Consider the following 16,046-nt stretch of genomic DNA (forward strand, 5'->3'; position numbering starts at 1 on the left):
AAACTCATCCCTTATCATAAATACATTTTAGAGCTGTGCAAACAGTTTAAAATAATTCTGTTTGAGCACTTACCTTGGGAAAAAAATCAGATTGTGGATGCCTTAGTTACCTTGGCCGCCATGATATAGATTTGTGATATCGTTAAAATTCAGCCTATCAAATTAGATATCAAAGATATACCAGTACATTGTGCCAACTTGGAAAAAGAATAAGATGGTCACCCCTGGTATTATGATATCATGCAGTATCTAAAAAATCAGTAATATCCAAATCAAGCAATAGAAAATAATAAAAGAGTCTTACGAAGATTGGCCATGAAATTCTTTCTAGATGAAAAAACTTTGCACAATAGAGGCAAGGACCAAGTGTTACTCCATTGTGTAAATATATCTAAAGCCAAAAAAATTGTTAGAGATGTGCATAATGATGTATGTGGAGCACATGCAAATAGGCATATGATGGCGAGACATGTCATGCGAGCTGAATATTATTGATTGACAATAGAAAAAAAGTGCACCAATTATGCTCAAAGGTGCCATAATACTAGATTTATGCTGATAAGATTCATGCTTCGTCCAGTGCTTTGCATGTCATAGCACCACCTTGGTTATTTTTTATGTGGGGCATAGATGTCATCGGTCCTATCACACCAAAAGCTTCAAATGATAATAGATTCATTTTTGTAATGATTAACTACTTCATCAAATAAGTCAAGGCTACCTCATTCATGACAGTGACTAGATTAATGGTCTGTAAATTCATCAAAAGAGAAATAATTTATAGATGTAGGCTTTCAAAAATAATTGTATCTGATAATACAAAGAATTTAAATAACAAGATGATGTAAGAAGATGTGTTCAGTTTAAAATCAAGCATCATAATTTAGTCCCATATCGCCCAAAAATGAATGGGACAGTGGAAGCTGCAAACAAAAATATCAAAAAAAATTTTTAAAAAATGATTGAAACGTACAAGAATTGACATAAAAAATTACCTTTTGCTCTACATGCGTATCAAACTTTTGTATGCACCTCTACTGGGGTAACTCCCTTTTTTTTAGTTTATGAGATGAAAGTTGTGCTGTCAATGAAAGTAAAAATCCCATCTCTAAAGGTCTTAAGAGAAATGGGATTAGAGGAAACTGAATGGATTCGAGAACATTATGAGCAATTGAACTTTATCGAGGAAAAAAGGTTGACGATCTGTGCCATGACCAATTATATCAAAGAAGAATGATGAGACCCCATGATAAAAAGGTCAGACTTTAACAATTTCGAAAGAAAAAATTAGTGTTAAAAAATATTCTTCCAAGTCATCATAATGATAGTGAAAAATGGACTCTAAATTGGGAAGGGCCTTATGTGGTAAAAAGAGCTTTTTTCAGAGAAACCTTGATCTTGTCGGAGATGAATGGTAATGAACTTCATAGTCCTATTAACTTTGAATAGTGAAGAAGTATTTTGCTTAATTTTTCAAAAAAAAAAAATGAAGGGAAAAAGTTCAAGTCAAAAACCCGAAAGGACGACTTCGAACCAAAAGAAAGATCAAAACTCTAAAGGTAACTAGAATTAGCATATCAGGGACAGTAAATTTCAAAGAGCTTTAAAGTGTTAGGGCATCAAGTTTTGATTGAGTTTTTGAAGGAAATTTAAAATTTGTTATCATAATTATCTAATCATTTGTCCTGAGGCATTACACCCTAAAATAATCACTTTTGTACATTCTTTTCCTTCACACCATCATCTATAACTGATTATCCACATAAATGAAAGCCATCTTATCATTCTTTAAATAATGTACATTGCTCTTTTTTTTTATACCTTACCATGAATGAAAGAAATGCGTAACTTGCATCCTTATACTTTGGAATTTGGACAATGATTAGTAATTGAACAAAATCATAAGAAATGTGCTATTTTAAAGGATTGAAAGGGATAAAGATAAAAGATGACTCAAAAAAGACTTATATGGCTTTCCTTAACAGATAGGCGAAATGACTCCTTTGATAAAGAACATGCTTCCAGGTTAATAAAAAATAGTTTCTTTGCATGACTTCAGGCTAATGAAATATGGTCTTTTGCCAAAAATATGCCTCTGAGTTGATGAAAAATAGCTTCTTTACCAAATGTGAAAGGAGATTTCTCTACTAGAGTGCACAATGAAGGTGAACATGCAGGATGATATTCGATGGTTTCTCTATTAAATGTGTACAGAAATGAGAATACAAAAGCTTTAGTAGCATAATTAATGATTCGTTTGCATTCTAAATAAGGCATGCATTTACATTATCCCACTCACTGGATCTTGGCTTAGTCCAAATGATTCTTCTTGATTCATGGTTTCATCCCGATCATTTATTTTGATCTTGATTCGATCCTGGTCGCTTTATTTTGGCTTGTGGTTTCATTTCGGTCACTTGATCTTGGTTCAGTCCAGATTATTCTTCATGATTCATGGTTCTGTCCTGATCATTTTTTACCTCGACTCGATCTTGGTCACTTCATTTTTGACTTGTGGTTTCATCCCTGTCACTTGGTCTTGACTTAATCTAGATCATTTTTTATGATTCGTAGTTCTGTCCCGATCATTTATTTTCGACCTTGACTCAGTTTTAATCACTTCATTTTTTACTTATGGTCACTTTATTTTGGATTGTGGTTTCATCCCGATAATTTGATCTTGGCTCAGTCCAAATCATTCTTCATGACTCTTGGTTTCATCTCAATCATTATTTTTTACCTCGACTTGGTCCTAGTCGCTTTATTGGACTTGTGGTTTAATCCTGGTCACCTAACCTTAGTTCAATCCAAGTCATTTTTCAAATTCGAGATCAGAATGGGTGTCTAAGTCTTTGCAACATCCTTGTCTGACAAAGATATATAAATAGGGACAGCTATAGACATCCATTTTTGATTCGGGCCCTATTAGGCCCATTTTGGTACAGGCCATATTAAGCCCATCTTGGTTCGAGCCCAATATGGCCCACCTTGACCCATTTCGATCTGGGTCTGATTAGGCCCAACTAGACCCATTATGGTTAGGCTCATCTCGGTTTGGGCTCATTTTGGCCCATCTAGGTTCAATTAGGTGCTTTTATTATTTTTTTATTAGTATTATTACTATTACTATTACTATTATTTTTTTTTCATTTTTTTTTATTTTTTTCTTGGAATCTTTGCTTTTCGATTCAATATGCACATGGACAAGATAATCAGAATCAAAGTCATAGGTCAGAACTTTGATTGCAAATCATATCAATGACTGAAATTTTACACTCGAAAATCTCGTTGGACAGAATGCAATCTCAAGATTCAAGTCTGTGATTGATTATGTTCAATTCCTAGAATTAATCCAAAGATTACCTATAAATTGGACTGATTCTGATATTAGAGGACACACAAAAATAAGGAAAGAACACAAGGAAAATTATTAGGGAAGCTCTGAAAAAATTTTGGCAGTAAGGGTTTCTAGGATTCAAAGATAGGGATTTTAGGTTCAATTTGTAGTTCTAGGTGGGATTTTGGGTTTTTGAATGTGGATTTGAGGTTGTAGAGCTTTAGGAAGGGCTAGGATTATCTGGGAATTTTTTTGGGTTTTTTTTTTTTTTGGGTTTTTTTAAGAACATTGAATTTTTCAGTAGAAATTTTCGATGAATGTTGAAGTTTTCGACGAGATTTCGATGAAATTTCCATAATCCGATAGGTTTTTCAGAAATCGATGAGTTTTTCAATTTTCGATTGAATTTTTTGACGAAGTTTTCAGAAACTAGTGGGGTTTTTAGTTTTTGGTTGAACTTTTTGGTGGGCTTCTAGAAAGAGGTCAGAGGATTTTTGGGGTAGAAAGAGAGAGGCTATGAGGTTTTTGAGAAAAAACACTAAAAGGTGCCTTTTATACTGTTCCAAAACGAAGCCATTTTGACACACTAGGATCCGCGCGTCGACCCAAAGATCCGTGCACTGACCGGCATCCCAACCCGATCGCAGGTTTTTTTATTATTTTTTATTTTATTTATTTTTACCCATATTTTATTTCTTACTTTTTTTATTAAAAAAAGAAGAGAAAAAAAAAATTATTCTATCTTTTCTCAAGAAAAAGTAGACTTCTCCCAAAAAAAATTTCTAAAAAAAGAAAAATAAAAAAAAACAAAAAAACAAAAAAAGGAAAGTATAAGATTTACTAAATAAGCAAGGCTTGGATAATTCGAAATCAAACTGATGTCATCCCTTGGATGGGCGTTTTGGGGGTGTTATAATATTCTTCATGCACAATCTACTTCTGAAGCTGACCTTTGTTTTGCAGATTAGCTTTAATCAGGTGGCCAATCACACCTAACCTAAAAAGATTGGTGGCGACTCCTTTCATTCTAAATCTAACGATAGGTCTACAGATCTATACATTATGACACAAATCCCAACTTTTTAATCACGAATTTCTGGAGCAAAACTCAAAAATTAGAACCATTTAATTCCAAAATCCAGAACCCCAATCTTTCTCTAGAAACTAAAATCTTTTTTTTTTTAATTTTTTTCCCTCAAAATTTCCAAAACCCACAAAATAAAATAAATAAATAAACTTAAAAACTCCCCTATATGTTTTTTGTCTTTTGCTGTAAGCTTGAGTGTGTGTTGTATATGTTTTTTAGGCATGATTTATAGGGTTCTTTTCAGAAATTGTAGGGATTTTAAGATAGATCGACTCTGTCATAGAACAAATTCGATCAAGAAGATTGCTTAATTCTTGGTTTTCTAATTGATTTTATTTCCAATTTTAAACAACTATGATTTATGAATTTCCAAAATTTTCTTATTTTGATTTCGTTTCCTTTATTTATTTATTTTTATTTTTTGACTTTAAAAAAATAAATAATAATAATAATAAATAAATAAGACTAAAAATTAAATCAAATTAAAATGAAGATTATTCATATTGGGCTCGATGCTTCCCAATTGGACCCAATTTATGGTCGAAAGCCCATTTTTTATCTTAAAAATATTTTAAACAAAATGGGGTGTCTACATAATACATAAATTATTAATTAAAAGAAAAAAAAATTTTAATGAAATTCATAAAAAAATTTAATATAAAAATTCAATTAAAATTTTAATAAAAATTCCAATTGATAAATTAATAGAATTCAATGAAAAAATTAATAATATATAAAAATGATTGAAAATGTTTATAATTTAAATTTGATTAACACTTATGTAGTAGTAAAAATTTTGTTAAAATTTTTACTAAAAATGACTATCTAAAAACTATATGAAAAGTTATTAAATCTTTTTTTCAATATTTACACACTTGATTTATATAGCAAAACATTTTAATTTATCTATTTTGATTTTTAATTTTATTTTTTATTTAATCATTTTTAATAAATAATTTCATAAAAATTATCTATATAACTTTATCTAAATCTTTACATTATAAAAGTGGTGCAAACTGATATCAAATAATTATAATTTGATTACATACAATCACCAAAAGATGATATTCAATCGAAATTTAAATTCTAGTATTTATAAATTTTTTTATTTTTATTTAATCATTTTTAGTAGATAATTTCACAAACTTTATCTATGTAACTTTATCTAAATCTTCCTCTAATAAAAGTGGTGCAAATTGATATCAAATCATTATAATTTGAATTCATATAACCACCTTTAAAAAATAATATTCAATCGATCTAAGATTTAAATTTTAATATTTATAATCTCTTTCTAGTATTCGTAATATTTTTTTTATTTTAAAACTTTGACCTCTTTTATAAAAGAAAAAAAAAATTATAACTGTGTAATTTGTTGTTTTCTAAGACTCTTTCAACTATTGTCATATACATAAATCGATTGAATTGGAATAGAGGGATACTTCCAACTTCTAACATATGTTTCATCTTTCTTTTCCTGCTTAAGTTTTAACCATTTTTGGGGCAAAAGTGATTTTGGTGGAGATGTACGTAACAATTAAACAACGAGTTTTGAGTTAAAAATCGACAAAAATAATAACAAAGTCTTATAGCTGCAATCAAAACCTAAAGGTTAACCAACTCACGACAGTTGGAGATAATTGAAGAGACTTGGGGTTAGGGGATGATTTTTCGAGGTATCGACCTGTTTAAAAACCAATCTACTTACAGCATTGATTGATTCAAGCTTTCACCGAAAGTTGACAATGATTTCCTATAAAAGAAGTTTTCCAGTAAAAAACTGAATGTTTTGTCGGAAAAAGCTCTGAATCAGCTCATCAAAGTTGTAGTTAGACAACGTCATGAATGACATTTTAAGTCAGAAATCAACATTTGCTACCAATATCACCAAGTAGAAATGGTCCATAATGGCTATTTCTATCTTCTCTACGAGTGGAAAAAACCATTCTCGAAAGTGTTTTTGCTTTGTATAGCAATACTAATATGGAGAAGATAATGTGACCTGGAAAAATCCAAAAATCTCTCCCTGTGAGTGATCAAACTGACCTGTTTTTTCGAGAATTCTAAAGCTAGTGGGCCACCAAGTGTGTGCTGTCTTTTATCCAGCTGCCATATAATCATATTGTCTTCCCTTTGTTCTTGATGCAGAGCAGTGAGCAAAGATTACGGGTGGATTGCAAAATGGCGAAAACGTAAGTTCTTAAGAAAAACAATAGTAAGGTGTCAGACAAAATGAGTGTCAAATGGACTTTTTTTTTTTCCTTTTAAATGCACAAACATCAGAGCTCTGATAGATTTTAGGATGATATATTTTCCACTGTCTTTTCTATAGTGTTTTGTGGTACAGAAGCAGCACCATAATCCCTGCAGCTGATGCAGGTCCGATCTGAGACAACAGGCAATTGCTTTGATGTGGAGAAAGTGGCTAATCAAAGGCTTATAGACTCACAATTTTAACATTGAAAATAAGCTTAAGGTGCAACTGATTGCAAAGCCAATAATTGCAGCATTTAATCACTACATAGTTCAACGGTCACAATGCTACACTAGGAATATGCTTTACAGATTTGAGGGAAAACTAGGGCGGGACCTCGAGTTAACAGCATAATTGTCTATCAATTGTGCGTGTTCCATGTGAAAGGATTCAAATAATGCATGCAGCTAGCACAGAATGACCCTTACCAAGTAAAATATACAAACGAACTTCAATCCTGACTTGTCAGTGTGGAATTCAACAAAGATTTCAACCCATTCCACAAGTTCAGAAATCATCATTCTGTAGTACGGGAAATTCAATCATATTATCGAGGAAAACTCCTATATATGCAAATACGATCATACAACATCTACATGGAAAAATGCTAGAAGACAGTCACGCTTACCTGACAGCTGAACCTGTGCAGAGCCAGTCAAAAAGCGATTCACCTGCATGTGGCAAGCATGCCGTGTGTCAAAAGCTACCCACTTCTGTTTTGTGAGAATGGACATGGATGGAGTTTGTATTGCTTGTGGCCCAATTGCACAAGCAATTGTATGAATGCAAGTGAAACTGTGCCGTTTACAGCAGCCTATACTCAAGGGACATCCCAACAAAAAGCTAAAGCAGTGATACATGTGAAATTTCACATATATGATTGAAAACAGGTTAACAGATCTTGGGTCTAAACCAACATTTCGAAAGAAACTCGTAGGAAGCAGCGAGGGATACAGGAAGAAACCAGAGAACAGTGTCAAAAACATGTAATTTCCTGGGAATCATAGTTCAAAGAAAGGGAGAGATCATTTGGACAAAATCTGTTTCTTATAATTGATTAACTGAATAACAGGAATGAAAATGTTGTCTTAATAAGAAAAAAAAAATCTGATCTCCATTTCGTACAACTTTTACTCATACAAATGAAAGGAATAATGCTGGTTTTCAATTCCTCTTCTTTTCGCCACCTTGGAAATATATCTTACTCTGCTGACTTACACTTATATCTTACCAGCATATCCACCGTCTATACATATGGTTACAAAGCTTGGGCAAAATTCTTACCGAGGATAAAAAAGAATTTGATTTCTGCCATTGAATCTTTTTAACTCCCATATTTTTGCTATTGGGTTTTTTTGGAGCAGTAATAAGTGGCAAATTCAAATTCGAGCATTCCTTGCTTCCAAGCTCCACAGCATGTTTCGTATCATTTAAAAGGATGGTAAAGCATTAGCGAACTCTCACCAGGCAGAAAAATCTTTAAATTCTCCTCCCATGACTTTCCTTTTCTTTGCTACAGATATTGCTGTTATGGTATCAATAGAAGCAGACTCACTCTGAGTATTCCTAGCCTTTAAGTACTTTCCAACACCACCGCCACCCACAGCTCCAGATTCTGCTGTTCCTGTACCCGGATTGCTATACCACGACCCAACCTTATCCTGGAATTCAAAGAAGCCCAAGATGATAAGTTCTGAATAAGAAATATAAGTTGGAAAAAAAATCCAGAATTCTCAGGATCAGAGGGTCCAAAAACTAACATTATCTTCATCCTCGGCAGTCTTTTCATCTTCTCCCTTCTCTTCTACTTCCTCTTCATCAGGTTCCATGTATGGATTTACAAATACTGTGACACTAATTATTTTAATCTCCTCCTGTACAAGCAACAGAGGAAAACACACAGAAATTAGGCTTGGAACAGAAATTATCCCAGTAGCCAATCCTTCTAATTAAACAGGTGCTAAAATGCTACAAGTTGAGCAGTCCAGAGGCATTACAATCACCACGATCAGGATATTTCCTTACAAAATGTATTTCGGTTGCAAATCATACATGATTAAAAGGGATGCAGTAGCAAATACAACACAAACAGATATGCAAAGACCTTATTGTAAATAGAAACTGGTTCTGACCTCATATCATCTCTTCTCAATGCACAACTAAACAAAAATAAAATGTAAGAATATCAAACAAAATAGGTAACAATTTATAAATTGAAAAAAGAGGGAACTTGCATTTATATTGCAGAAGCAATCAACGATGCCGCTGATAGTAAGCACATGCTAACATGGAAAAATACACACTTGAGAAATCACTAGTTATGGAAAGAATACTCAACATTGAAACTCACCAGCGGTCTGTCATTGTCATCAACGGGAACCTTCTCCATAGCTGATAGTGTGGTCAAGCCACCAACAACTCCCCCAAAAACTGTATGTTTGAAGTTTAAATGATTTGCAGATTTGTAGAGGATAAAAAACTGTGAACCATTTGTATGAGGGCCGCTGTTTGCCATACTAACAATGCCTCTTCCTGAGTGAACCAATTTAGAGTTCAGTTCATCTTTAAAAGGCTTTCCCCATATAGATTCACCTCCTCTCCCAGTACCAGTTGGATCACCTCCTTGAATCATAAAATTCCTACATACCAGAAAGCATAACTTCACCAGCATGAGTCAAACTATTAAGCCAAGTGCTGAAAACAGAAATAGAATTTGAACTGAGCAATTGTCACCATACCGAATATTTCTGTGGAAGGCCACTCCATTGTAATAACCACGTTCACAAAGAGTGATGAAGTTCTCACATGTCCTTGGAGTTATATCACAGTGTAGCTCGATGTTCAAATCACCATGAGTTGTATGCAGCTGAACATAACCTTTCTTTTTGGGATTTTTTTCAACTTTAACATACTCAAATTCATTTTTGGTGACAGGATCATAAGAGGTAGAAGTAAAGGACCGTGAAGCAGCACCAGTAGTAAAACGGCTCTTCACCTGATAAACAATCCAATGTTAACATTAACCAAGGCTAAAATTGTTTAGAGATATGTTGAGGCATATTCTATATACTAAAACCCCTTCATGGATCTAAAATGAGGACTAAGAATCTAAATCCATGATCATCTTCATCAGGAAGTATCCTTTTCCAATTTCTAGATAATTAATATACCAACTCTCACATAAGCTTACCATTATCAATTGAATGATGACAGAATGATTATCATAAGTCATTACCATTAGAATGTCCAATTAATAGACGAACACTAAAATGTCTCTGAAGGACTACCGGTACATAGAATGAGATAGAAACTCAAATAGGGATGCCAATCTTACCCATATCCAATGGGGAACCCGACTTTTTACCCGAATAGGGATGGAGGTGGGTATTAAATTGTGGGTAGAGGGATGGAGATGGGGATTGATATAATTTTAAATTTTTATTGGATACGGGGATGGGGACATGTAATATAGCACCCGCCCAATACTCGTACCCTACATATATATTTATATATATTTAGTAAATAGATTTTTTATTAAATAATATAAATTATTATTTTAGATTAATTAAAATTAATATATTTTTATTGAAATATATATTAATATATATTTATAAAAATTTACCTAAATATACAAGTTAAAAATAAAAAAAGCTAAAAAAATAAATTTTGGTTTTTTTTTTCAAACCTATGGGTAAGGGTATTACCCATACCCATTAAATATCCGTAAGAATGCAGATAGGGATAGATTTGAAATACCCTTTGAATATGAGTACGAGGATAGGTATAATATAAAAATTTGGGGATAGGGATGGAGAATGCTCTACCCACCCCATACCCTACCCATTAACATCCCTAAACTCAACGAATGATAAAAATATCTTTTTTGAATAAAAGACATTAGCCTTCAAACTCAGCATCTAGTTTGGGATAGGGCTCTATGATAAAAGGTGACGTCCATAAGTAAACCCAAGAAAACAAGAAGTTTACCAGCTTAGCATTCACAGGTGCCCTCTCACCAGCCATGTGCATAGCTATCCGAGCAGCAGTTTTATCACTTGATGCAGCTTTTGCTGCAGCAGCACTTCTTCCATGTACTGAAGCAGATGCAGCATCTACAATACTAAATGCAGGTTGAGTTTTACTCTCTCCTTTTGCATCTGACGTTGAATCCTCTTTGATGCGAGACCTTGCAGCTAAAATAGTAGCTAGAGCAGCAGCCCTCTCATTTTGAGCCTTGCTGCCACCACCTCCAAGCAAAGCAGTTTGCCTCGCTTTCTCAGTTCCAAGCTCTGCTAACATCTGCTTGACATCCCCAGCAACATTTATGTTATAAGTTGGATCTGAACTCATTTTCTTTAGTTCTGCAAAGAGATTATAGAAGAAATCAAAACCATGGAAAAGGAGGGGTGGACATAGCTAATCCTACCGGCAAGCACAGCCAAAACAGTGGTAAACAATACCTTCATCATCAACCTTCAAATTATTTTTGACATGATCAAAATCCAGGATAACATTACTGTCAAGTGCATTAGGATTCTGCAGAACATGACCAGCAATATAAGAACCATCTTATAAAATGATGTAACACTAGCAAAACAATTAAAAAAATGCATTAATCAAAAGATAAACAGAAGACAAATTAAATGTACTGCCTACTTGAATTGTAATGATGTCCTCCTTAGTGAAAGGTTCATCTGTAAGAAGCTCTTTCCAGTTTTTGGTCTTGATATTTAATTCTTTAATTGCCTACAATAGAAACAAAATGGAACAATATTATTGTACTTTAACACATGCTAATATACGAGGAAAACCTTGACAATAAGCAAGAAACTAAACCTCAAAGCAGAACACATTTCCCGTAGTCTTCACAGCAACTATGTGTGTGTACTCGGTAAAAACTTTGTTCAGCACAGGGCAATGATACTCTCCTGCATTGAGTTAAGGAACCATTTAAAAATCCTTGAGGCATGAAAGTAAAACAAAAGTGCAAAGACTCAAGATCTTGAAAATAAACTAAAATCTAAAAATGTAAAATCGAAGAGACAAGCCATCGTTATACCAACAAGGCTGCAAAGAAAACAAGCGATCCTAAAAACATTGTTTATACAGCATTTTTACGAAATTGCAATAATATGATCAATATGAAAACATTAATAAGAAGGCCAGGACTATTATAACAAGGTTTAAATCTACTACCCATGACTATTATAAAAAGGTTTAAATCTACTACCCATGAGAATTCATAGGCTTTATGCAGACTGCCACCAAAGAGCATCTCAAACATTTATTCCATTTCTCAACTAGTTAAACTTGAATTTACAACATATGATTTCATAACCATAACAAACATAAGATTTATTATTATGTGCATTTTCCCCACCTATTTTCCTTCATTTTCAAATGATTTATAGCTGAAAATAACTAGTTTCAGAGCAATTTACAAACTTCATGGTAATGGGAAAAGGATGTCTTGACATGACCTATAAAAATGATAGTGTGACATTTAAGAAAAAAACGTCATTCACTACCAGACTCTAGTTTTCAACTTCTTGATTTTCAGCTCAAAATTTAAACAAAGTATACTCTAGTCCTGCAGGACATCAACTAATTAAACTAATAAAAGAACAGGAAATAACTCCAAAAGATGGCAAGACCTGCGTTCTTCATAGACTTGTTATTAGAGAAAATGAGAATAAACCTAAAGATAACATGCAACAACCCATCCCATGCTTTTGATTTTGCAACCTAAACCTGAGGTAACTGTAAAACATCCAGAATTTGCATGCCATAGCGAAAAGAAGCAGTGCACACTTACGTTCAACCTTGTTGAAAAAGTCATAAAATGTCAAGTAAAGGATAGAAGACCAAAATGTTGTTTTGCATAACATCGCTGTATCACATGCAAAGAATAAATCCTCCAAAAATATCATAAACTTTATAAAAGAATCTAGAAAGCTATTAATGTGATCTATATAGCTCAAATAAACAATTCAAACAATGAACATCTTTACTACACTATATTTTGTACCACAAGGAAAAAACATTTCAAACAAGTACTCTTTTTTAATATAAACTCTACAAAGTTTACTTCTAAATCTACAAAATGCTTTGCTGAAACATGACGGCGGCAATATATCATATGGATGTTCAAGCATTACATTTGGTTCATCATATTAAAAATATGAGTAAGTAAATAAAGTATCTCTAACCTTCAGAATTCTTGTGGAAAGTAAGAGGGATAAGATCTTCTTGCTTCAATGGAGCCCCAGTAACAGGATTCTTCCCGTACTTCCCAATATAAGGAATTATATTCCTGCGCCAGAAAACAATGAAAATCAAACCCTAAATTGCATCAAAAAATTAAAGATTAAAATTAGTAACAAATGAAAATACAAAAATACCAACATTATATCGAAGACGCTGCCATCCTTCGTATATACTGGCAACTCAAACGGCGTAAACGTAAGACTGAATAAGGAACCTCAAAAATAAATAAATAAATAAATAAAATGTTGCAAGTAAATAAGCATGAATTAAATAAAGATATAAACAAATGTGAGGATGGAGAGTGAGGCGTACGCGCAGCAATAGAAGGGGAGGCGTTTGAAAGAGGTGCGATTTTCTTTGGATTTAGCGCCGCCCCACTCGGTGGCCCACTCCGTCTTCGTTATGAACATTCGATCTTTGCTGTGCTGTTTCTTCCCCATCTTCGCGAGCTTTTCTGGGACGATTCAATTTTAGGGCTTCTGATTTTAATAGGTTTGTTGTTTTGGATTTTTATTGAAACTCAGTACAGCGGGATCGCCAGGGTTTGTTCGTTTGTGGGGATCGAATCTGATTAGGGATTGGTTTATGGAGGGAGGTTTGACTTTTGACCGTTTGGGACGGTGAGTTCTGGGTTTGCCGGTTCGAATAAACCCACATTTTGAATCAGCAAATATGGCCCAATTTGAAGCCCGTTGAAATAATTGGGCTTTACTTCATTTTCTTTACGTCGAATTTCCATTTTTTAGTTAAATATATTCAAAAATATTAAGATTTTATAATTTAAATTTTTTTATTCAAACAAGTAATTTATATTAAACTAAGTTAATTAATAATCAATTTTTCATTATTATCATAAAATGTAAAAAATTTATATTTAATATACTATCAATGTATAAATATTATATATTATCAAAGCACTATAAATTATCATATCATTTATTAATAATTTTATAATTTTTTAAAATATCTCTTTAATTTAATATTTTAAATTAAATTAAAAAAAAATTTTTTGAAGAATGTTCTCGTTGATAGGATGGCATGATTCATGCTGCATGCATTAATGAGAAAGAAAGATTGAGAATGTTAATCTTATCCGTATTTAATAAAAATTTTAATTTTTTATTCGAATTAAGATAAAAATGAAAATGGATATTATATTATTAGTATCAAATGAAAATGAGTGATTTTAAATTTTTATTAGGTGTAAAAATAAAAATAAGTAATATAGTACATGTCTCATACTCGTATTATATATATTTATATATATTTAATAAATAAATTTTTTATTAAATAATATAAATGATTGTTTCAGATTAACTAAAATTAATATATTTTTATTAAAAAATATATATTAATATATATTTAAAAAATTTTAAATATATAAGATAAAAATAAAAAAGTTAAAATTATATTTTTTATTTTTTTTTAAATTAAGAATATAAAGATTATCCATACCCATTAAATACCCGAGAGAATGGAGATGAAAATAAATTTAAGATATCCGTTAAGTATAAATACGAGAATGGATAAATTTACAGTAAATTTTATTATTTTTTTTAATTTTATTACAATCAATCTCACCGCTTAATTAAATAAGGTTTAAATAATATCTTTCTAATTGCTAGGTTAGGCTTGTCAAACCTTGACATCTAGATTCAAAAAATATATATATATTTCGAATTTAATGTTTTGATTCAAATTGTAAAATATTAGTTTTCGTATAAATTTTTAACACCAAACGAACACAATAAAAATACATGAATTTCTAAAATAAATTATAATTTTTTGTTATTAGATAGACAAAAGAAGTAGGAAACCTGAAGAATAAATAAAGATAAAAGAAGTTTAATACTAACATTGTATGCTTATTTTATTAACACAAAACAAATTTGGTTGTATGATTTATTGAATCCATCAGCCATTTGCTTCCAAAATCCAGGTCCTGTTGTCAGTTGACATCACAAATAATAAAATCGTGGCGCAGGTGAAAATGGGAAGCAACGCGGAAGCAGCGTCCTTTTCCCCTTTACCTACAAGGCGTCATAGATCTTAAAACTATAATGATGAAAGAAAGCCAAGAAAAAGACGGCAGTCTCAATCTCTTAAATCCCTTTACCCACCCTCTTTTCTTCAGCTGCAATGAACGCTCTCCAAGTCTCATTTTAACCCCTTTTTTTAGCTGAAAGAGATAGTTTCTGATCAATATAGGTTAGGTCAGGTTGTTTTTTGTAGTATCTGAGGGCTCTCTAGTCATTCTTTTATATTCTTGCTTTCACCTTTGAAGATGGCCCTGGTGGTGGCAATGATCGTTGATGGAGTAGGATTGCTTTTCAGGACTCTTTGGAGTCTGCAGGAGAGGCGGTTCTCTGCAACTTTTGATGCCGTTAGTTCAGCTGCTATTTCCATGACCATGGCCCTTGTGGTCTGCTTCTTGTCCATTCATAGGCATGCAAGACCAGCTATTGGTCTTGCCTTCTTTTGATTTTCGTTTCCTTCTTTCTTCTTTCATTCTTGAATATTAAAGCTTATATTGTTCTTATAGTTCTGTTTCTTGTTGCACTTTTAGCTTTTGTTACTGACCAACAAGAACATATGTGGTATTATCCATTATATGGCCTTTCTTCCATTATTAGCATTTTGTCACTTTGGCAAATAATTTGGTAAGTTAAAGCAAAATTTATCGATTCATGTATGTATTTCCAAGCTGCAGTGCGCATGTTAGATGTCCACTTTTGCTGTGTTTTGAATGAGAATTTTCCAATAAATGAAATTAGCATATATCAGTTCTCTCTGCAAATTAAGATCAAAAGGGGATAATTTTGTAAATCCCTTCAGTTTTCTTTTGCAAACCATATCCCCATATGGTTAGACTGGTAGGAAAAGTAAATGAACATTTTTATGAACCAAAAGCTTTGCTCGGTTTAGTTGATTTATATGGTCATGTGACATCCGACGTATATGAAGCTCAAATATTAATACCTGCAATACTTTTTTTATTCATAAATCGCCACCTCCTTTGTAAAAAAAAAAAACCATTTTTCTAGTTTTTTTTTTTATTTGGTTTCAAATTTAGAAACCTACTATATATTTAGGTTAAAAGC

At 32.4% G+C, this 16,046-nt stretch overlaps 1 protein-coding gene across 2 annotated transcripts; it reads right to left on the minus strand.

Annotated features, from left to right (window-relative positions):
* Window positions 1-6,891: 6,891 nt before the first annotated feature.
* LOC111317055 (peptidyl-prolyl cis-trans isomerase CYP65-like) lies at window positions 6,892-13,518 on the minus strand. 2 transcript variants are annotated; one of them, XR_002693465.2, is made up of 13 exons: window positions 13,258-13,518; window positions 13,084-13,146; window positions 12,888-12,991; window positions 11,515-11,606; window positions 11,335-11,424; window positions 11,139-11,214; window positions 10,666-11,039; window positions 9,417-9,673; window positions 9,029-9,317; window positions 8,439-8,552; window positions 7,963-8,339; window positions 7,307-7,349; window positions 6,892-7,200 (listed from the first exon to the last, which is right to left on the minus strand). XR_002693465.2 is itself a non-coding variant. In XM_022919377.2 (11 exons), exons 1-11 carry the CDS (start codon window positions 13,383-13,385, stop codon window positions 8,139-8,141), a joined length of 1,788 nt encoding a protein of 595 aa, XP_022775112.2. In that variant the 5' UTR covers window positions 13,386-13,518; the 3' UTR covers window positions 7,707-8,138. The 2 variants fall into 2 exon arrangements, 1 of the variants encoding a protein (XP_022775112.2); XM_022919377.2 differs by lacking the exons at window positions 6,892-7,200; window positions 7,307-7,349 and having other exon boundaries at window positions 7,707-8,339.
* Between the last annotated feature and the right edge of the window lie 2,528 nt (window positions 13,519-16,046).

The sequence above is a fragment of the Durio zibethinus genome, chromosome 24 (assembly GCF_047325235.1).
Source record: "Durio zibethinus cultivar Kanyao isolate XHJ-2024 chromosome 24, ASM4732523v1, whole genome shotgun sequence".
NCBI classification, from domain to species: domain Eukaryota; kingdom Viridiplantae; phylum Streptophyta; class Magnoliopsida; order Malvales; family Malvaceae; genus Durio; species Durio zibethinus.

Coding starts and splice junctions, on each gene's coding strand:
- LOC111317055 (XM_022919377.2), bottom strand. CDS start 13,385: ATGGGGAAGAAACAGCACAGCAAAGATCGAATGTTCATAACGAAGACG. Junction 13,147..13,257: donor CTCCCCTTCTATTGCTGCGC/GTACGCCTCACT, acceptor TTCCTTATTCAG/TCTTACGTTTACGCCGTTTG. Junction 11,040..11,138: donor TTTGAAGGTTGATGATGAAG/GTATTGTTTACC, acceptor ATCTCTTTGCAG/AACTAAAGAAAATGAGTTCA.